The sequence below is a fragment of the Bradysia coprophila genome, unplaced genomic scaffold (genome assembly GCF_014529535.1).
Source record: "Bradysia coprophila strain Holo2 unplaced genomic scaffold, BU_Bcop_v1 contig_151, whole genome shotgun sequence".
Lineage (NCBI taxonomy): Eukaryota > Metazoa > Arthropoda > Insecta > Diptera > Sciaridae > Bradysia > Bradysia coprophila.
The window spans coordinates 4,205,598-4,227,364 of record NW_023503423.1 but is presented as its reverse complement, the minus strand read 5'-3'; the positions used below and the strand labels follow the sequence as shown (position 1 = coordinate 4,227,364).

Sequence of the window (21,767 nt, the reverse complement as noted above, 5' to 3'; positions counted from 1 at the left end):
AATAGTCAAATTAGTATTGAAAATGCTATTCGCAGGCGCCGGCGAATAGTCAAAGTATTATTGAAAATGCTATTCGCAGGCACCATCACATCGTAGTTCATAGCGCGGCGCGGCGCCATCACATCTAGTATTCTCGGCCATTCGATACTTGTGTGCCTGCGAATAGCGTCTTTATAATAATGGAGCTATTCGCCGGCGCCTGCGAATAGCATTTTCAATAATACTTTGTCTATTCGCCGGCGCCTGCGAATAGCATTTTCAGTAATACTTTAACTATTCGCAGGCGCCTGCGAATAGCATCTATCTTGCGAAAACTGCGCTCGCACTTTTGCTAAAACTTATATTAATTCAATCTTAACACTTTTTCATCGGCAAATCAATAAATTTTATTGAAGTTTTTTACTTAATTTCTGTAAATTTAATTAAAACATTTTCATGCACATTTCCAAAAAACACACTTAAAACACACTTATATGAAAGCCATTATTTCATTCATAAGACAAAAATATGACAGCTACATTTCTATTATAATGATTGGTCAGTGTTGCCGTGCTTCATATAAAATGTGCGCGAAATTATGAATTTGAAAAATTTGTTTGTTCGCAAAATTTTTGGATCATCTTCGAGTTTCAGGTTTCAATGTGGAATTTGTTTTAGGGTTAGAATGTCCAACAAAATGGTGGAAAGCAGCCATATTAGAAATTCTTTGAATTTTTTGTATTTATTGTATTTAGGCCTATATGGCACATACATAGTTGCAGTAAATTGATAATCATAGAGTTTCGTTGACGGATAACTTTTTCCGGCATTTCAAAAAAATAGCGTCCATCTTGAAATTTCGTATTTTTTTAGATATTTTCGGCTATAGAGAGTTGGGAAAAGTATTGCTTGTACAGTTTCGTTGACGGAAGACTTTTTTTCGATATTTCAAGATCATGGCGGCCATCTTGAAATTTCGTATTTTTGAGATATTTCCGGCTGTACGGCATGTAGATAGTTGGGACAAAGTGTCACTTGTACAGTTTCGATTGCGAAAAACATTTTTTTTCTAGATTTCAAGAAAATTGCGGCCATCTTGTGAAATTTCGTATTTCTGAGATATTTTCGGTAGAGAGTTGAGAAATCGTTTGTACAGTTTCGTTGGTGAAAAACTTTTATCGATATTTCCAGAAAATGGCGGCCATCTTGAAATTTCGTATTTTTGAGATATTTCCGGCTGTACGGCATGTAGAGAGTTAGGATAAAGTGTCACTTGTACATTTACTGCATGTTCAACTTAAGAAAACACAATTTTAGATCATTTATCAGAGTTTTAATGTCCATCGACGCACCCAGTGCATTAAGTGATTTCCAGTGTTTGATAACTTGGCGCAAAATATCATAAGTGGAAACAACTTAATTGACTGGGAACATCGATGACTGTTAAAATTCGAAAATGTCTCAAAATGTTCCGAACCAAAAAAAGCCCACTGTAATTGTACGGTATGTAGACTTGGGATAAATTGTCACTTGTAGAGCTTGCTTAACTCTATGTATTACACCCAAAACTTCCAAAACAACTGATATCCCACAAAAACCTCGAAGAGGAAAAGGTGACGCTAGTGTAGTAAAAATTAAACTTCCAAAACATTTGATATCGGTTTTGGTGACGCATTCTGCGCCTCAACGTAATCAATTTTCACCAAGAAAATTTTAACAAGAAAATATGTCGACTAGAAGTTTACCGATGAGATTTTACAACGAAAGCTTTACAAAAAAAATGAGTCACAAAGTGGCAGATGATTATTGTCGTATGAGGGATTTCCTCAGCATCTGCCACTTGTGACGCATTTTTTTGTAAAGCTTTCGTTGTAAAATCTCATCGGTAAACTTCTCGTTGACATATTTTCTTGTTAAAATTTTCTTGGTAAAAATTGATTACGTTGAGGCGCAGATTGCGTCACCAAAACCGATATCAAATGTTTTGGAAGTTTAATTTTTACTACACTAGCGTCACCTTTTCCTCTTTGAGGTTTTTGTGTGATATCAGTTATATCTCAAAATAGGACATTTTATACAAAAATAAAAACCAAAATCAAAAATGAAATTAAACATCTTGGTCGAATCATAACCGATTTTGACATTTGATAGTCCGTTGAACTCGTAAGGATGTTATCGTAGTCTCTAAACAAAATATTTTTTTTTGTATTAGATGGCTGTCTCGGTTGTCTGCCGATCTCATTGTTATGAACGGTGTTAAATGACATCCTACAGATCGATCTCGGTATTCAACAGGGAAAAATCTAGTAAAAGATAAGGAAAAGCAAGGATGGATTTCCGAAAAATAGTCATTGGTTCTCAAGCTCTAGTGATTTCTCTTTTTCTCTGTAGTGTGGTAGCTCCTTAGTTCCAAAACATTTTGGATTTTTTTTTTGAAGTAGTGGACTTGCGTCACATAATTCTACATAAAAAAATAATTATTTTTTGTAATACTATGGTACACCCGGTGCCAATAGTCTCTTTATAATACTGTGGCTAATGACACCGGGTGCGATTAGCATTAGTATAATAAAGAGACTATTGGCACCTGGTGACATTAACCACAGTATTAATAAAGAGACTATTGGCACCTGGTGCCGAGCCGATAGCATATTCGATAATTATTTATTGTAACTTCTGCTTATGATTTCTCTAAGAATTTCTGGTTTTGAAAAGATCGTTTTTCTATTGTGCAATTTGAACAGTGCTTTTTTCGCTTATCTCCAAGGTATCTCCAAGGCATTACTAAGGCATAGATTCAGAAGAAATTAATTGATTTAATCTGTCATATCATCTGTTATCATCTGTTATCGATAACGACGACAAAAATAATGACAAGGTCTGGGTAATAGGGTCATTAATATAGTAAAATGAATGTTAGAAAAATTGAAGTACAAGATTTGAAATCAACCGATCAAAAATACTTTGATCGATAGAAGTAACAGACCTGATAATAATACTAGTCACATGCTTGCCGTCTGCAAAAACGTTGTGGGCCACTGAATAAGATGTGTTAATAACGAGATTTATTTACCTTTGATTTGAAATGTGAACCCTAGGTTGATCCTCAGAAGTCAGCCGTACTGTCAAAGACTATTGATCTTTCACAAAATTCACATTCATCGAAATGCAATGATCCGATTTTCCAATCCGATAAGCATTTCCATTGGATTACAGTGTGTGTGTTCTTTGCTAAAATTGTTCGAAAGTGATACCCCAAACTCTTATCGCGAGTCAGTTTTTCACGTTTAGCTTATAAAAATAATCAAAACAAAAAATGGTCACAAGACAAACGGGTTGTTGATATGTTGATCCAATTACTATGTCGAACGTTTGCGAGTTCAACAAAAATCATAAAATTCTGCTACAGTTGCCATCAATGACTAGGGTCGGAGAAACTTGAATTTTTAGTTTCACGCGGAGAAGCGAAGTAAAGAGAAACAAAATTTGGTTCGAGGGGCTGTTCAGTTTTTGCAGTCTCGTTCAACCGCTTTCGAAAATATAAAATCCGTTTCGTTCGAAAACCGAATTCCGAATTTTATTTCAAGCAATCAATTCGTACGAAACACAATCAACCGGATCCTGTTCACTAAAAACTTCGATAGAATTTCGAAACAGCATCGGCGTACGCAGAATACAGCGATAAATTCGTCGGCACATTATCGTCTTCCTTCACCGATGTCAAATCTATTTCAATAGCTTGTCCAGACGGTCCAACATCATCCACGCCTTCGGCAAAATGCTTGGCTCGATGTGCGTCCAGTTTCTCACGGCTGGTAAACGATTTCGCCTGACAAATATCACACTCCAACAGACTGTCACCGTGTGCCTTGATGAAGTGTTTTTTCAGATTCCCTTCGCTAGCGTATTTGTGCGCGCAGATCTCGCACTGGAATGTCTTCGATTCCTTTGCGTCAATATGCTGGCTTAAGTGAACGCTAAGACCGTGTGATGTGGTGAACATCTTTCCACAGAATTTACAACTTCCTTCTTCGTCGCCTACGGTAAATTTATGAATGAAAAATGTTGCTCAACAGAGTAAGAACTCCGTGACCCACCTTGCATTTGCAGAATGCGTGCGTGTTGTTCCAAGTGACGCGTGAGCCTATAGTTTGCCTTGAATTCCTTAGCGCATAAGTCACATTGAAAAACAGTTTTCTCTTGAAAGCAGGGACGTTTCCTGTGTTTCGATAGTGACGATCGATGATGAAAGGCTTTCGAACACCGATCGCAAATGTGATCCTTTGGTCTGTCCCCTGTTTGAATAAATTTTCATTCAGACGACTGACACCGAAATGGAATAGGGTGATGCCATACCTGTGTGAGTTTTAACATGAGTTTGCAGCAAGTAGTTCATGCCAAATTCTTTGGCGCATACTGGACATTTGAAACTCTTTTCGCTTTTGCTGCCGTCCGGATTGCCATGCGTAGCCCTATGTTTTCTCAACGTTGAACTTAAGGTGAATGGACGATCGCAGACGTCACAAACGTGCCTGGAACAGGGGGACGGACATGCTATTATATCATCTCTTTCCCCGACTCGACAAATTCCAATTTACCTCTTCTCGCCCGTATGAATCCTTCGATGGCTCGCCAAATTCGACGACGAAGCGAACTTCCTCTCGCAAACTTCACAAGAGTAAAGTTTCTCGCCGGTATGCTTCACGCGGTGCTTCTTTAGACTGTGCGCATCTTTGAACATTGCATCGCACAGGTCGCATTTCACGTCCCGGCTTTTCTCGTGATATTTGATGTGTACCCTGAGACACTTGACGTGTTTGTTGCAAATAGGGCACTGTTGCCGCTGCTCGACAGCCTTATCACCCGTGTGGATTCTTAAGTGCCTCCTGAATGAGTATTGACTGTTCAGCACTTTACCACAATATTCGCAAGTGTAAGATGAGTTCGACGGACATTGTTTCCTTTTTTCGGCGAAATGGGTCAAACGGTGTTTGCGTCGGGTCGACGATTCGGTAAAGGCACGACCGCAGACATCACACTTGTACGGCTTGTCACCTATGGAATAATAAGATGTCTGTTACTTCACTGCATGAAGTGCATTTGAGGTGAACTGGACTGTAAGACGGTGAGTGTACAGATGGTGCAAAGTATATAAACCACTCATTCATACTACCGTTATAACACAAGACTGAAGGAAAATCCGCCAAACTCAAGCTTTGCACGACCCACGCCCCGAAAATTCTTGCAAACAATTTTAAAGCAACGAATCAACTACCTGAATGAATCCTCATATGTCCACGAATGCTCGACTTCGTTGCAAAATTCTGCGAGCAAATCTCACAAGTGAAGATCCGATTGTCATTGTGAATCGTTAAATGAGCCTTTAAATACGTCAACTTTGCGAACGCTTTTGAGCACAGTTCACATACGAATCTCTTGACATCGGTGTGCCCAGCGACATGCTTCCGAAAACTCGAAAAGCTTCCGAGCCGTTTGTTACATATAAAACACTCGTTGTGCTCTCGCGCTCGACGCAATTGCTCTTCGGTGAGATTTTTGTACATCTCTTTTTCTGGATCGTCCGAACTCTCTGCATCTTGTTCCAAATGAGGTGCTTCGTCCTATCAAAGAAGGCATTTCGATTTGATGTCCATAAAAATTTCAATTGACCTACCTCCGATAAGTCAGACTCGATGTCGTCAACCATCACTTGTAATATCGTAGTGCCTTTGGCACTCATCTGTGGATTTAAACGAATCGTGTGATAAGAATCGTCGATTGTTTAGAAGTAAGTCGAGGTGAGGTTTCGAAATTTTTGTTCAAGAACGATGGCTATTTTGTGACCAAAGGGATCGAAGACGATTTACAATTTTAAAGACATCTACAGGTCCTATCCACTAATCGATTCGAAGTGAATATCGAACGAACTTACTCTTAAAAAGGCACAGCACACAACTGATCAACAACGAATCTTTTGTTAGTCCATTGTCTTACGAAGGAAGCTAGAATTTAATGCGATATTGGTACTTTAGCTTAAAGAAACTTTAATAGTAAATCAGAGAAATATCCATCAAAATAATGGTGTAACCTGTACTTTGACAGAAGAACTGCATACATACAGACGCCATGAATTTTTATTAGGACATCTATCGCCAGACACTGTAAACTGATTGAATGCAAAATAAATCAGAATTTAAGTCGGGTGCAATTATTTTTGAAAGGTGTAGGATAACTAGTGTTGGAATATGCAATTTCTATAATTAGATTGAGTGAATAAGACTAGTAGCCTAGATAAGTCGTAGTGACTTAGTGGGAAAGCTAAGAGAAAATAGTAGATTACTGTACCAGTGAAGGAATTTGATATATCGTATTCAGATGAGTAAAGGTATCCGAAGGCGTCAGCTCAAGGTACTTTTACTCATCGTGATACGAGATAACAAATTAATTTACGTGTACAGTATGGCGTTTTACTTTACGAGCGATGGAAAGACTTTTCACTAGTGAGGAAATGGCCACATTCCTTAACTAGTAAAGTAAATTATGTTTAATCACTTTTCAATAAAACAGTTGTGTTTTATTGGAAGTCCCGATATAAGTTCTATCCGAAATATCCTGCAGCCAGTCCACCACTTCCAACAACTAGATCCTGATCTTGTATGCACATTTTGAATTTTTCGAATTAAACACGGTCAATGACTATTATGGAAATTGATCGAAATCAGTAACGTTCTCACATTTGAGGGCATATAAATGTAAAGTTCAAGCTGATCAAAAAACAGATCAACATCACACATGACTCTCTAGACCGTATTTTCATGTACGTTTTTCTTAAGTCGACGGGTAATAGTACATTACTGCTATGAGGCTGTATATAAGAGACGTGTACGTATACGAGCGCTTGCGCGAGTATTAGTACGAGTCTCTTATATACAGCCTTATATCAGTGAGGTATTTTATCGCAGTAAGCAAACATCTCTTTTTTGCAATTCCGGTCCGTAATCATCACCTTTCCATGCATCCATTTAATGTCGTTTTGAAGGTATTTATTTCACTGTATTCCTGGACACAGTGCGATATCAAATTTTTTTCGCACGCTAAAGAACCTATTACCTTCAACGAAGGCTAAATTTTTATAAATAAAAATCTTGCATTGACCAGAAATCGAACCCCCGACACCAAAAGGTTTTTGAACACAAAGCAGCGACTATAGCCATTCGGCTATAGAGTCACACAATTATACCGGACGTATTGTTGAAGCGTATATACTAAGCATTGACTACGCGATTTCATTCTACGCGTCTCTTTACATCACATAGCAATGTGTATCATAATGCAGCCTTCTTGATCGTTCAAATGAATTTCTGTATACACAAGAATTTTGGAACAAAATGTACAATCGCTAAACCGAACTGGTGTGCATACGTTATTTTGCACCAGCTGGTCACATTTGGAATTGTATGTGTATGTGTATGTGTATGTGACACGACGTCTTGTCGACCTCGGCTTCGCCTCGAGTCGACAATCGACATCTAGTGCGAAAAAATACCTTCATACCTACCTTGGTAGATAAATAACTATTTCTAGTGATATAATTTTGCTTGCAAAACCCTTAGCACGCTAGGATAAATTTGTTTATGCTTATGTACGTAGTGTATATATCGCACACACACACACACCGTATGCGATAAAAAATCCTACCATATCAAGACGGTATCGACCTAGATTACACCAACTCACTTTAGAGTGCTTGAGTGCTACTCTAAATAGAGTATTGAAACAGGACAGTGTATCAAACAAATTTTGGTAGTAATAACTTTTCATACAAAATAGTACTCTATTTGGCAGCTGTCACTCGAAGCACTTTTGCTTGAAGTGCGTTGATTTCACCCTTGTTTGTCCCAAACAATCGCTTAAGTTAATTTACGTCTTATGGCAATGCAATTTGGATACGCCAATTGTGCATGGATTTGGTTGACGTTTTTGTCAGCAATTTTTAGACCCGTACGAAGTACTGGGGTCTTATAGGTTTACGCATAAGTTTGTAACACGTCGAATTGGACTCCCTGAGTAAGGGGAAACCTATTGTGGTTGTCTAGAGATGCCAAATCCGCGAAAAAAAAAATGTCCGTCTGTCCGTCTGTCTGTCTGCACGATAACTTGAGTAAAACGCATCCGATTTTGAAAATTCTTTTTTTTCCCGTTTGGTAATGTCAAAAGACAGGCTAAGTTCGAAGATGAGTGATTTTGGATCGACCCCTCCCGAGCTGTGGCCCAATAAGTGCTTTACGGTTTTTCAAAGATATCTCCGGACATTTAAACGTTAAACTTGTAAGTGATACGTCAAATAAAAGGTATTTACAATACCGATCGACAAAAAAAAAGTTTATGGAAATCGGATGACCGAGTCGTGAGTTAGACCCCTTGGTGTGGAACAGGCACAGGGCGGCAAGCAGTTTTTGCTTGTAGGTCGGCCACATTTGAACATATTTCGTTCGTTTTAGCTTTATTAGATAGGTATTGACCGTACCAATCAGGGAAAAAAAGTTTTTGAAATTATGTTCTCCGGAGCGTGAGCTAGGTCTCTTGGAGTGAGCTCTCATCTGGCTACTCGGCCGTACAGTGAACGTGGAGTATTTTGTCAATATCTCGAGTAAATTTTGACCGAATTTCATGAATTTTTTTTTGTTTGAAAGGTATTAACGAATGTAAAGCGTCGTTACTATTTCCGGTCTCCTAACAAAATGGCTGCCGGCGGCCATATTGGATTTTATTAAAAGTGATATAAAGTGGGAAAAATGATGCTTAGAGAGTTTCTGTTAACATGGAAATAATGTGTTAAGTGTGAGGGGTTTCAGGGATTCCATATATGGACATCTATATTTACCTATATACAGCTATATTGAGCTATATACAGGCATATAGAGCTATATAATAGCATATTCCTCTGTGAAATGTTTATTTATAGTGAAATATAATTAAATATAGCGGTATATAGCTGTTTAAATAGGAATTTATCGAGGGGATACTCACTTTAGTAGCTTGCAAAAATCCGAAAAATCTCTATGGGAATTTTGAGATTTTTAGGACAAGGAAAAATACCTTGGATTCTCGACACTGAAAATCATTCCGATATTATCGACCTTTTTAATGTAGATAAAACATCTTGCAGAATTAGAGAATCTTTGATGTTTCAAAATCTTTTATTAAACGCGGATGATTATTCTTACAAGAATTTCTTTGTTTAGATTTGAAAGCATCAGAAGGATTCTTTGTGTATATAACCGCCCTCTAAGAATCCTTCTGATGCTTTAGATTTTTTTAGTGCTTCAAAAAAATTCTACTACGGAAAAACATCTTTTGATTCTAGATAAAGAAAATTCTTGTAGAAAAAAATCATTCGTTCACAAGGTCCTTCCGAGGTTCCTTCAGTGTATGAGTTTTATAAACGTCTTATAAAGCTATGGTGAACAAAAAAATGTATGTAAAGCCTTAGCGTTTGAGAATATATTGCTAAAATCATATTGTGATTCTTCATATGACAAATGTATGTAGAGAAATTTTCATTTAGTGAACGCAAGTTCGAAAATTCTTCAGATATTTTAAAAATCTTCTTCCGGAGAAACAAGATTCTTCTGATGTGTAAAAATCTTCAGTGATGTTGGAACGATCTTTCCACATTTCTAAAGAAAGAAGCTTCTTCAGTTGTTCTAAAATCTTTCATAAGATTTTCTAGAAGAAAGATTCTCATGATGTTTTAAAATCTTTCCTTTAGGAAAAAGATTTTTAAGAAATTATTTACAAATTTTCAAGTTTATATACAGGCATATAGAGCTATATAATAGCATATATTTATCTGTGAAATGTTTATTTATAGTGAAATATAGCGGTATATAGCTGTTTAAATAGGAATTTATGAAATTTGTCTTCGTACGGGGCTGTCTATATTGCCTCCGGCAATTTAGTTGTATATGATAACAAGGCAAAGAGTGGATAATGTAAGTGATTTAAAAGGAAGAATAGTTTTTCAGCAGAGAAGAAAATGAAGTAAGAGAAATGAAGAGTTTCACATTAAAGGCTTTTGATACGAATAGGTGTTTCGTACGGGTCGGCGTTAGCTATGTTTTTTAGTTAAAACGTCGTTCCATGCCCCATGTAAATGGCGCTTCGGTCATATGAAATATGCATTTACATTGCATAAACATGTAAAGCATAGTGGTTTCAAAATTTTCTTTTGACGAGTGAGAATACCGCTTCCACTTCGGGTCGGGCTATAACATTCCACTCGTCAAAATGAAAATGACAACGACGAATGGAACGACGGACGTAATGTATACTATACATTACTCACCAGTATTCGGCATGGTTTAGAAATTCGGCCAAAAGAATGGGTTTTTTCGTTCTAACAACACACTTCAAGCATGAGTGGTACTCGCTACTCTAAATAGGGTCTTGAAACTGGGAAGTGTATCGAACAAATTTTGACACTGTAAAAAAATTTGGAAATTGTTTTCATACAAAATGGTACTCTATTTGGCAGCTGTCAATAAAAGAACTTTTGCTGGAAGTGCATTGGTTCTAAACAATAGAGTCTATTGAATAGATGGCTGAATTTCTAAATCATGTCAAATACTGGTGTTTTTACAATACATCACTACTGTCGTGGGAATGAGCGTTAAAACTCATTTACTGATGCTAATCAAACTGCATATACTACTAAAGCTAACGCAAATCAGCGACAACACACGGATCCCAAGCTTCGGGTGAATTCCAGTGCAGCGCACATTCGCTTCATTGTAGCACTTTTACAATAGAAATGATGCAGCACACTTTTCCAAAATTCATGCTATCACATGCACCACATTCCAGCAAGTCTATTGAAATCGTTTGCGTACTTAAGGAAGTATGTCGCTGCGCTTAAACTCGCCCGAAACATGGGTTCCGTATTTTTTTGTGATACGCTTGTATACTGTGGTGTCTAGTACTATAGTACTATCAATTTGTTGAATAAGTATCGCTCGTTGCTGCCTGTTTTGGAGTAAATTATTTTTTTACGAAAAAGAAATCCGTAGATCTACAACTAGCAACAAAAACTATTTATTTGCCTTGAAAAGAAGTTCTACCTCTGACAATAACTTATCGAAGTTTCGATGTTCCTCTTCATATAAAAATACAGATAAACGTTTACCTTCCTATACACAATACAAGATATCGAATTGAACTAAATTAATACCTCGGCGTTCGACTGTACGGACATCTACCCATCGACCGCCTCGGCAAAAGACTTTGCCAAAAGTTTCCCAGAAATATGTGGGCGTTCTGCGGATTCGTTACGTATTTTGAGTGCGGCGTAACACTTTCAGCTTCCATCGGTGACAAACACTTCAAATTTACCGCAATCCTCGAGCACTTCGTCCCGTAATGACCCGCCCAATATTGAGTGTCTTTGCCACAAATCAAAATGACAAATGATTTGACGTCGTCGAATCGATCGAATTCGTCGATAACATTCAATGAGCAAGTGCTTTCGAGCCAATTTTCACCGGCCGGAATTATGATGTCGGACATGGTGAATGATAGTGCTTCACCCCTTCCGTCTAGTAAACCCAGAACAACACAGAAGCTACCGCCACAATCCCAACGGGTGCCAATCCTTTAGTTTGAAAAGAGAACGGTTTAATGGTCGGATTAGGGTGATCATTTGTGCATCACACTAACATTTGAGTGGCTACAAACTGGAATGGCATAATGGTTCGCATGACTTCCTTGGTCAGTCCAATATCTTTGAGTATCACTTTCTGTTGCAAAACACTCCAGTCGTAGGAATAAACGAAAGCACTATCAATCTGACCGGAATACTTCGCTTCACTTGGTAAAGGCTCAATGCAAACGGGAGGTGTTTCGACTATGATTCCGTTTCCACCGTTTTGTAGCTTTTGCCAATGGTCAAATTGTTCTGGGGACCAGTTGAAAGAAAAAGGATAATTTAGCTGAATAGTCTTCACATTCCCCTGACGTCAGTTGTACTATCAAAAACTTACGATGGCCGGAATGATTCAGAATGAAACTTCGCTGAAAAATTCGATCCTTACACGCAACATAGAAAGCGATCCATGATTTTTCACGCTCCTTTATATGTAGGGGTACTGATTCCCAATCCATTCCGTTCCGTTCGAACACAATTTTCCAGAAAGTGCGTCGTAAAGTTATATCTCGCCACACTTGACATACCTGAAAGGCCAGCAAAGAATATTTTTCGTAGCTAACATCAAGTATTGGATATAAACCTGGCGCAATTTCAATATTTCCTTAATCGGCACTGAGGCAAGTACATTTTCCAACGCAATATCGGGTAAGATATAGCCAGACAATTGAAAACCATTCCAATCGGGCGTGGACATTTTGAAGAATTTATGCTGAGTTGAACAGATTGACTATCCGTCTACATTTGTTATTGTTATTAATTCAAGTGCACCTCTTATCTTACTATTAATCATCAATGAAAATTGTTCGAGTGAAAGATGTCAAAAATGACATTGAAAATGAACGGACTTCTTCGAGACAGGGTGTATGTTAATGATGTTCATACTGAGTACGTACATCCAAGGCTATAGACTTTACAAAGTTTACAGCCTTGCGTACATCGTCCTTATACTCTTCATTTCTGCCACCAATTCATATTTTAGTCTTAATGAAGTGTAAATAGTCATAACTGTTGCCTATCTTGGCAAACGTATTTGTATTGACGAATTTTGGTAAGGGAAAATGAGATTCAGTCAAGTAGCTGCTATATTTCAAAAGAAAAAGTTGTTTCTTACAACTCCACACCAACATCATTATCTCTGATGTCTACAACATTAAGTAATTCCTTTATGAATTATGAAGCGGGACAATTGACTAAATAGTTAAATAGTTATTGATTGTTGTTGCACGAGCGGAGCGAGAGCCATACATGTGAAACTGTCAACTGTCTCAAACAGCTGACCAAGCCAGATATCGAATTTTCTTAATTGAAATTTTTTAGTAAAATTCTTAGTGAATTTGGACGACGTATATTCTTCAGACGATATCGCATGTTTATCTAAGTGCGTACCGACTCCTATAGATATTGGCATCACAAGGAGAGAAACCGTGTAATTGTAGTATTTCATAATTGAAATCGTTATGGGGAAAACTCCAGAAACAGATACAGCAAATAGAGTGAGAGGTCTAACTCCGGCTTCGTATGCACGGATGTTCTAATTCAAATGAAATCGCTTACATAAAAAACGTCCTATATTGCTTGCGCTAATACTGACACTACGACCATTGAAAGACCTAAAAACCGATGGTGTCAAATAACATTCGCCGCGTTCTTTCGAACAGCATGTCCCGTGTAAAAGAATTAATTTTGCGATTAAGTCAGGAATTTGTCGCATTATTCGTTCGTCAAGTAAGTGGACACCGGTCAGCAGTACGTTTTGATTTTTTAATTTTACAAGTTGGCGCACATGCATCATCTCCGGAGCGATAGCGGAGGACTTGACGCAGTCTAACTTCCAAAAAAAGACGATTGATAAAGCGGTAGATAAAAAAGAGTTCAAACTGTTAAAAGTTCCAATGAATCCGATGCGTTTAGATGCTCATGAAAGTTACTACATCCCTAGGCATGCGAAAATTAAACCGAACGAAGGTTTAAAGAATACGGATTTCGTCAAATTATCAAATTTTCGAATTTCGTCAAATTTTATAATTTCGTCAAATTTTCAAAATTCGTCAAATTTTTAAATTTTCGAATTTCGTCAAATTATCAAATTTTCGAATTTCGTCAAATTATCAAATTTCGTCAAATTTTTAAATTTCGTCAAATTTTTGAATTTCGTCAAATTTTTGAATTTCGTCAAATTTTCAAAATTCGTCAAATTTTCAAAATTCGTCAAATTTTTAAATTTCGTCAAATTTTTGAATTTCGTCAAATTTTCAAATTTTGTCAAATTGTCAAATTTTGTCAAATTTTTAATTAGACCTGTTCTAAAAAGCAGTGTTGACTACACTTCTAAAACGACTGATGTTACCGCTTCCACCTACGTAATCAACACTTACAAAGCGAGCTGACCATAATCTATTAAGACAATATGTTAATTTCAGTCGCATCGCTGCGTTATATTTATTCATTTTTTGATAAAGAATCAAATCAGTTGAGTAAATGGTAAGACAATGTCATGCTTTTACATAATTTAATTCTACATTTCTAAATATAAATTTAATTTATTATTAAAAATCAACAATTAATAATTTTCAATTTTTTTTTTGTTTTATTTTCAATGTTGTACTATTAATTGCATCTTTATTTTAGTGAATTATTTTTTTATAGATCTTTTCATTTCATATGTTTTCGTTTTATTATATAAATTTCAATTGGAAAAACATTTTGTTTTTATTCTGATTGAACCATTGAAAACACTGAGTTTCTACTGAATTTTTTAGCCTTTTTCCTATTTAAAGATTTTATTTTAAATTTTATTGTAAAACTGAAACCCAATTTATTATTTTATTATCAGAGTTGTTGCTTCAGAACGAAAATTATTCATTTTTTTAGAATAAGAGATGTATTATGATGATGTGTTGTCGTGTATAGCAAAGAGAATGAAACTGCATGAAGAATGAACAATTTTAAATGGATCGAAATTGACGGCCACGCCTCAACAAAATTCACACGAAAACTCTTGTTGTTATCTTTCTATTCCTAATTGTACAAAGAACTATTTCCTTTTGAAAAATGTGATAAAATATCGCTTTATGAATCACTCCGGAGCGAAATTCCTAGCAGACTAGTTACTAATGTACTGTAGTACATAATTGTTTTTCCTTGAGGGGAAAACTGCTCCAGAAAGTCATGGTACAAGACCTAGAAAAGTCACTATTCAAATACACGTAAAATCAAAGTCATTGGCTCAGCTTGACTATCAGCTTCATACAAAACATACAAAGTCACAAAGTCATGGTACAGCGTTTTTCGAAGTAGTTTCCCCCTCACTACACCAGATTTTGTACGAACTAAAAATGTTAAGCCCCTAAGACTAGATGAATGACATTTTGTAATGACTAGAGAGACAAAACGTTTAAGGAACATGTTCCACCCGCTCTCACTACAGTTCGGTTAAATTTTATAAAATATAAAAAAACGACAAACTTTCACATCATCATCGTACAGTAATTGGACATCATTTTCACTGAAATGTTTCTTCTTACGTTCTTTAATTGACTTTTCATCAGTTAAAACAATTATTTTTCTTGTCATTTTCAGTTTTCAAACACACATACACACACTGTCTAGCTCTAATTATAAATCTAGTTCTCAGAATTTCTCTTAATTCTTTTGGCACATTTACTTTATTAAATCAGTAATTTTAATGAGCAAAATATTGTTTCGTAATTTTTGTAAAAATTGTTTTTCCTTTTTATAATTAAACGAAATAGAATTGCATCCTGCCCGGTAGAGCCACATTTTAAGAAATTATTTCTCGATAGTTTCTGTGTTACATTTCAGATAAAAACCCGGTAACATATATGGAATGAGGTCGCCAGTTGATCCAGTTTTGTCACTTCAATCAATTTTTTTTTTAAATAATTTTAACTTACACTTCCCGCGAAGTGACATGATGCGGTCCACCATGTGGAGTTACAGATAAGTGATCGTCGCAATAGTATAATTGGGCTCTGTGTGTCAGTTATTTTTAGGATTGGACCTTGGTTATCCATGGAAATTTAAGGATGTTGCCTGAGACGCAACAGAAGATGGACAGAAGAAGTTAGGCAATTTCGTGAGTTGTGGTAAATGGGTCTTTACTATCTCTGAACAAAATTCAATCTAATCCGAGATCATCAGGCTCCATTTCGATTTTTTTTAACTTAAAATTTTCTTTCAACTTTTGAGTTCGCAATTTTTCAAAAAATCGGATAAATCAAAGAAAAGACTCTCGGTTCTATTACTCACAACACTACATAATGACCAGAGCTACATATTAACTACCAACCTTGAAATAGAAAATCTCTTGCTCGACAACTTCATCAACTTTCACTTCTATCTCCCACAAATCCTATTGCTTACCATTCGATGATGTTGTGGATTTGGTCGGCGAATCCATTGGATAAACATATTTTTTCCGTCGCAGAAAATTACTCGGCGACGACGATTTGGACAAATTGCTTAGCAACGGCAGCGATTCGTTGCGCGAGAAGCAAACATCGTCGTTGTTCCGCTTCTTTTCGTCGCCGAAATGAGGTCGTCGAATCGATCGACACTGGCCGATCTTCGGACTGTTTGATAGTAGCGAGTCTCGTTCGTGCGAATCGTCAGAATTGTCGGTCGAGGTGGACGAATGGAGGGGAAAATGTGATTCTAAAAAGCCCACATTGCGAGCTTGCGGTTCCTCGACGATTTTTGAGAATATTTGCTTTGTACTGCCGGGGCTGTTGAACGGTTCTAATGTAGTTAAGGACGATAGTGCGCTGTAGTATGTTTCACTGGAACTGGTCGTATTTGTGTTAGTTTGTCGTATATGCTTACTGCACTGATTATCACTTAACCGACTCATTGTTGAACAATCCGTACACGCACTTTGATACTCACTCAGCATCGCACTGTCACTCATAGTCAGTTTAGCTGTGGTGAACGATTCACTAGATTTGCTATCGCCGTCAATGTTGTCGGCCGATTTGGAATTTTCTTGCGTCAATTGGTGACACCGATCGTCGTCCTTCTTATTCAGACTGTTAGCCGATTCGTAGCTTTGATCACTGGAGTCACTTAACACTAGCGGATTGGTCAGGAAAACCTTTCCCATTCTTTTGTACGTTTCCACCTGTCGCCAGTCATCCGCACATCGTGACAAATTTCCTGTAATTTTCGGGGCACGTCGTAGAACCTTCGGTGTGTGCATCTGTGATTCGTCTTCCAACTCCAGAATGTCTTGCTGATCACTGTCATTCATTTGACCATACAGACCGATTTTATGCAAACATTTTTCAATGGACGTGGCGAAATTGTTCACCAGACTAGCGCGTGAACTGATACTGGATATTTCCGATAGAGTTTCGGGACTAGCCAATGGTGCCATGCCGTACCTGTTAATGGGTTGAGAATTAGCAATGAATTGAATAACCAGACTCAGATCGTTTCAGTTACATACCAGTCGTCATGCACCAAATCCACTTTCCGTTGCAAATCCGAATTGGATCGTTGTCCATACATTGCCTGTTTCTGCATTGCATTTAGCGAACGCTTCCTATGTAAAATACTTTTCGGCATACCACCTGGCGACGTGAGTCTGGGCGGAGTAATCGGATATTGTTTTATGTCAAACGCAACATTTTTACTGCATTTCGGATTCAATAGCCCATTTGATGTATCAGCCAGTACAACGGTAGTGGCATCGCTGGGTCCGTCCGTTAAACTTGACACGTCGTATTGAAGTATCGAACTCAATTGGCTGCGACCGAATAAACTTCCGGCAATGGACGACGCCTTACTGGAACCGTTGGCTGGCTGTGACCAAATTGGACCGTCACAAGGACTTTGTAGGCTGGTGAATGATGTTTCGAGGCAAACTTTTTGTGATGCTGTCGGTGTGACAACTGAGATAAATGGACTTTGTGGACGTTGGTTGAGCATGGAATGTTCGATTATTTCGGATGTTATAGATGAATTAGCGTTTGATGACTGTCGTTGAGGCTTACGCGGTCCAAATGTTGTTATAACCTTGAAATAAATTATTCGAAATTTTTCTGGTAAGTGGCGTGGTAATGAACAGTTCGTACCAGATTTTATCGTTGCATATATGGTGGACAAAAAAGCAGTTGCAGAATAGCAACAACACGTACAATGAAATTGGATTTAAAAAAAATTACCTCTAAGCACTCACGGCCGAATCAATTATGCCTATCCGTAGTAGGAGTAATGTCAAAAAAATTCAAAAAAAATGAAAAAAAATGAAAAAATGAAAAAATTTCTTGATATTTTCTTAGAAATATTTAATGGAAATGATTTTTCTGGATATCAAAGCAATAAAAATCTTGATTTTAACAGAAATATAGAAGTTTAATTTTTCATACATCCCGAGTGGTCGCAAACAACAAAATGGCCGAAGGTCGCCATATTGAATCTGAGGAAAACAGAGGAAACACTTACAGTTGCTGCCAAAGAGGAAATTTATATATGGGTTGAGTGGACCATCTACAGCAGTAACTTAGGCATTCAAAATATCGGCACTGTTACCATGAGATATAGCTGAGACTAACAGCAACACAAAATTAATTAGTTTCAATGTCATGAGCTATACTCAGATGTCGTTTCGTTGTGGTCAATTATTCGAGAATAGCTTTGTACCACTGTGTATATACGTAGAGATGGTTTCAAAAAGTTAAGTGTTTTAAACTATTTGTAGCTACGTAGTACCTCATCTCACGTATCAACTGTTGCGCAGCGGCATCTCAACGTCAACAATAACATTTCATCAAAGAACTCAACGACAACATTACCTGATTCAACAGATGAATGACATTTGTGGTGTACTTACCGGAAAAAGCTATTCGGGCATTTGCTGTTGGAATCATATCAGAAAAGTTGTCATTTAAGTTTATCGTTGAAATCCGTATATCAAAGACGGAAAAAGTTTAATAATTAAAGAGTGATTCAGGTGTGTGTGCTTCTGAGTTGGTACCTGTTAGCGCTGTTAGCTGATGTTGGCAAGGAGGCTAGCATCTGCTAAAATTTGGATTTAAGTTTGCTCAAATATACAGCGTCGGATTACAAGCTGTTGGGCAGTAAAATGTAAGATTTAAATTGAGTCAAAGGAGATAAGAGAAAAGATGTTAATTTTAGGTTATGTTTAGTTCTAGCTACGACACAAACACCAAGGCTGTATACTTTGAGGAGGTCAAGCAGACCGCCATTTTATTAGATACGCGGGAACACACCACTTCTGATGATTTTACATGTAAACAAATTCACCACATCATCAAGACGACGAGAATCATCAGAGGTATGTGAAGTATACAGCCTTGACACACACCCCGATATTCACTCCGTAGTTTAAGATCTAATCAAAGGGAATACTAAACGTAAGAAATGAAGTTTTGAGAAGTTGTTTACATAGAATAACGTTTGTATTTTCCTTACAGAAATTTGAACCGAATAAATCGCATTCTTTTTGAACGCTATCAGACTTATCAATTCCCTCGACCGAGCAGTTACGTTTGTAGCATCAACACTGTTGTATCACCAATGGTCATCGACCATCAGAAAATGGCAATTTTTCAATTTTATCTAGTCCCCAAAAGCTCTGCTTTCATCGATTTCGAAAATTTCACCCCTTACAGAATTTTAACCCCAATCAGTTCGTCAATGTCGTTCAGTTCCCGTAGTCTGGGACTATTGCACAATCATACGGATCAAAATCAAAATTTTGTATTTAATTGATCAGTGCTCCGAGCTCATTAAATGTTATCCAAAAATATCAGATTTGCCTCTCCATGCTTAATTAAGCACTCAAACACCATTAATGACCACACCGTGTTAAATATTTTACATACTTTGGTATAATGCTCAACAATCACTCATAAAATTTGCAAATGGAAGTCAGAAGCGTCTGCGCTGATTGGAATGAAGAATATACATTTAACTTAATGCTTCTTCCAAACATTTAAATATACAGTGTGTTATGTGATAAAAGAAACCCACGTGGTGGTTCTGGACTAGGTCTCCTAATAATATTCTAATATAAGAGCACTATACTAGTCGAGCTAATAAACAGAGTAACAGTCATTTCGGGCTATTGAAATGGGGTTCTTGTGTTCATCGATAGATGTCGCCTTAGTGATTTAATAAAAACAACACACATGCGAGGTGCGGCCGGTATGCCATCATTGTTCTAAGGAAGTGAAATTATACTGAAGAGGTAATGTTCATATCACACTTTTTAGTCCATTTGTCAGCATATGAAAGTTAGACACCTAGATCACTTGGAGATACGCAAATGCTTCACATTGCTGGCATAAAATGTATATGGCGAATTAAAAATGGCTCGAGTTCTTTAAGACATTTATTAGTTCATGAAACTTTATATCATCTACTAGTGAAGCGAATTCAGAAAAATCCAAGATATTCTAAGAAATCTCTAGTAAAGATGTCGAGTCATTTTGAAGTTTCGTTAGTTACAGAACAGGTCATGGACTTGCTTTGTTGGATTTCGTACTACTCTTTGTAAGCAGAGTACAGAGTTGAGTAAATTCTTTCCAGAGATGCAGAAATAAATGACGGAACTGGTAATGCGATACATCGTTACCCAATTAATTTTACTAATTTCGCATAGTCGTCAGATTGAATAGAGGGTGTCACGCAGTTCAAAAGCAACAACCTTTATTTTCATAGCTGAGTATGGTCGTTTCGTGAAGTTTTATACTGAAAACTTAAAAGCGTCATATTCAGTTTTGGAAAAATTGCTGACAAGTGGAGAAACCGTCAACAAAAAAATAGCTATTTTCATAATAAGGTAGTAAATGGGATTGTTTTGCGCACTAGATGTGAGATTGCCGATACGAGCGAAGCGAGTTCGGCAACACATCGTGTGCGCAAAACCCCCATTCACTTCCGTGTTAGGAACAAGGTTTTATCTCCTGTAATGTCATAATCACCATAAAAAACAAATTCCAAAAATCAAACTGAAACATAAACACGCCATGACACCGTCACGAGGGGATACTCACTTTAGTAGCTTGCAAAAATCCGAAAAATCTCTATGGGAATTTTGAGATTTTTAGGACAAAGATTTTATGAAGTTTTTTTTTTTAATCTTCAAAAGTCTCCTGATTTGACGATTTTTATTTTTCGAATTTTAGAACCCGAGCTGTGATGTTTAAAAATCTACAAGATGCAGAAAAAATGTTTCCATAAAAATTCAGAAGAAAGATTCTCATGATATTTTAAAATCTTGCATAAGATCTGGAGTTCGTAAATGCAAGAAGCCGAAAGATCTCTACGAGAATTTTGAGATTTTGAAGTTTTTAAAAAATCTTCAAAAGTCTCCTAATTTGAAGATTGTTATTTTTCGAAATTTAGAACCCCAGCAGTGATGTTTAAAAATCTACAAGATGCAGAAAAAATGTTTCCATAAAAATTCAGAAGAAAGATTCTCATGATATTTTAAAATCTTGCATAAGATCTGGAGTGCGTACCTGCAAGAATCCGAAAAATCTCTACGGGAATTTTTAAATTTTTAGGACAAACATTTTTCTGAAGTGATTTCTTGGAGTTCGTAAATGCAAGAAGCCGAAAGATCTCTACGAGAATTTTGAGATTTTGAAGTTTTTAAAAAATCTTCAAAAGTCTCCTAATTTGAAGATTGTTATTTTTCGAAATTTAGAACCCCAGCAGTGATGTTTAAAAATCTACAAGATGCAGAAAAAATCTTTCCATAAAAATTTAGAAGAAAGATTCTCATGATGTTTTAAAGCCTTTCATAAGATTTCCTGGAGTCTTTCATAAGATTTCCTGGGGTACTCAATAGCGACAATAGTGTCGCTTGCAAAAAATCTAAAGAATCTCTATGGGAATTTTGAGATGATATAACTAGAGCACGTTTTTCAGAATCTCTATAAGTTCCCTCAAAGATTTTTTTTAGATTAAAAAAAAAAATTTGGCAGGAGAAGTTGTCGATAACGATAATATCTTAGAAAATTCTTGAGATGATGTTATGAGACATTTAGTGAACGCAAGTTCGAAAATTCTTCAGATATTTTAAAAATCTTCTTCC

The 21,767-nt window shown here is 36.8% G+C and overlaps 3 protein-coding genes across 3 annotated transcripts; all 3 read right to left on the bottom strand.

The window, feature by feature from the left end:
* Window positions 1-3,534: 3,534 nt before the first annotated feature.
* LOC119074523 (zinc finger protein 26-like) lies at window positions 3,535-6,103 on the bottom strand. The gene is made up of 7 exons (XM_037180685.1): window positions 5,912-6,103; window positions 5,654-5,719; window positions 5,255-5,600; window positions 4,578-5,034; window positions 4,336-4,511; window positions 4,077-4,274; window positions 3,535-4,017 (listed from the first exon to the last, which is right to left on the bottom strand). Exons 2-7 carry the CDS (start codon window positions 5,717-5,719, stop codon window positions 3,608-3,610), a joined length of 1,653 nt encoding a protein of 550 aa, XP_037036580.1. The 5' UTR covers window positions 5,912-6,103; the 3' UTR covers window positions 3,535-3,607.
* Window positions 6,104-11,051: 4,948 nt separating this feature from the next.
* Window positions 11,052-12,490, bottom strand: LOC119074518 (F-box only protein 27-like). Its single transcript, XM_037180681.1, has 4 exons — window positions 12,264-12,490; window positions 12,018-12,207; window positions 11,695-11,932; window positions 11,052-11,629 (listed from the first exon to the last, which is right to left on the bottom strand). The coding sequence occupies exons 1-4, from the start codon at window positions 12,375-12,377 to the stop codon at window positions 11,203-11,205; spliced, it is 969 nt and encodes a 322-aa protein (XP_037036576.1). The 5' UTR covers window positions 12,378-12,490; the 3' UTR covers window positions 11,052-11,202.
* Window positions 12,491-14,093: 1,603 nt separating this feature from the next.
* Window positions 14,094-17,903, bottom strand: LOC119074515. The gene is made up of 2 exons (XM_037180678.1): window positions 17,148-17,903; window positions 14,094-17,082 (listed from the first exon to the last, which is right to left on the bottom strand). The coding sequence occupies exons 1-2, from the start codon at window positions 17,627-17,629 to the stop codon at window positions 16,056-16,058; spliced, it is 1,509 nt and encodes a 502-aa protein (XP_037036573.1). The 5' UTR covers window positions 17,630-17,903; the 3' UTR covers window positions 14,094-16,055.
* Window positions 17,904-21,767: the final 3,864 nt, after the last annotated feature.

Bases quoted from the DNA above. Each gene is read 5' to 3' on its own strand.
- LOC119074518 (XM_037180681.1), bottom strand. From the start codon at position 12,377: ATGTCCACGCCCGATTGGAATGGTTTTCAATTGTCTGGCTATATCTTA. The intron at 11,933-12,017 runs GTAAGTTTTTGA...ACTGGTCCCCAG, and splicing joins TCTGAATCATTCCGGCCATC to AACAATTTGACCATTGGCAA. The intron at 11,630-11,694 runs GTTAGTGTGATG...TTCAAACTAAAG, and splicing joins CAGTTTGTAGCCACTCAAAT to GATTGGCACCCGTTGGGATT.
- LOC119074523 (XM_037180685.1), bottom strand. From the start codon at position 5,719: ATGAGTGCCAAAGGCACTACGATATTACAAGTGATGGTTGACGACATC. The intron at 5,601-5,653 runs GTAGGTCAATTG...CTTCTTTGATAG, and splicing joins TCGAGTCTGACTTATCGGAG to GACGAAGCACCTCATTTGGA. The intron at 4,512-4,577 runs GTAAATTGGAAT...CCCCTGTTCCAG, and splicing joins ATTCATACGGGCGAGAAGAG to GCACGTTTGTGACGTCTGCG.
- LOC119074515 (XM_037180678.1), bottom strand. From the start codon at position 17,629: ATGCTCAACCAACGTCCACAAAGTCCATTTATCTCAGTTGTCACACCG. The intron at 17,083-17,147 runs GTATGTAACTGA...ACCCATTAACAG, and splicing joins GATTTGGTGCATGACGACTG to GTACGGCATGGCACCATTGG.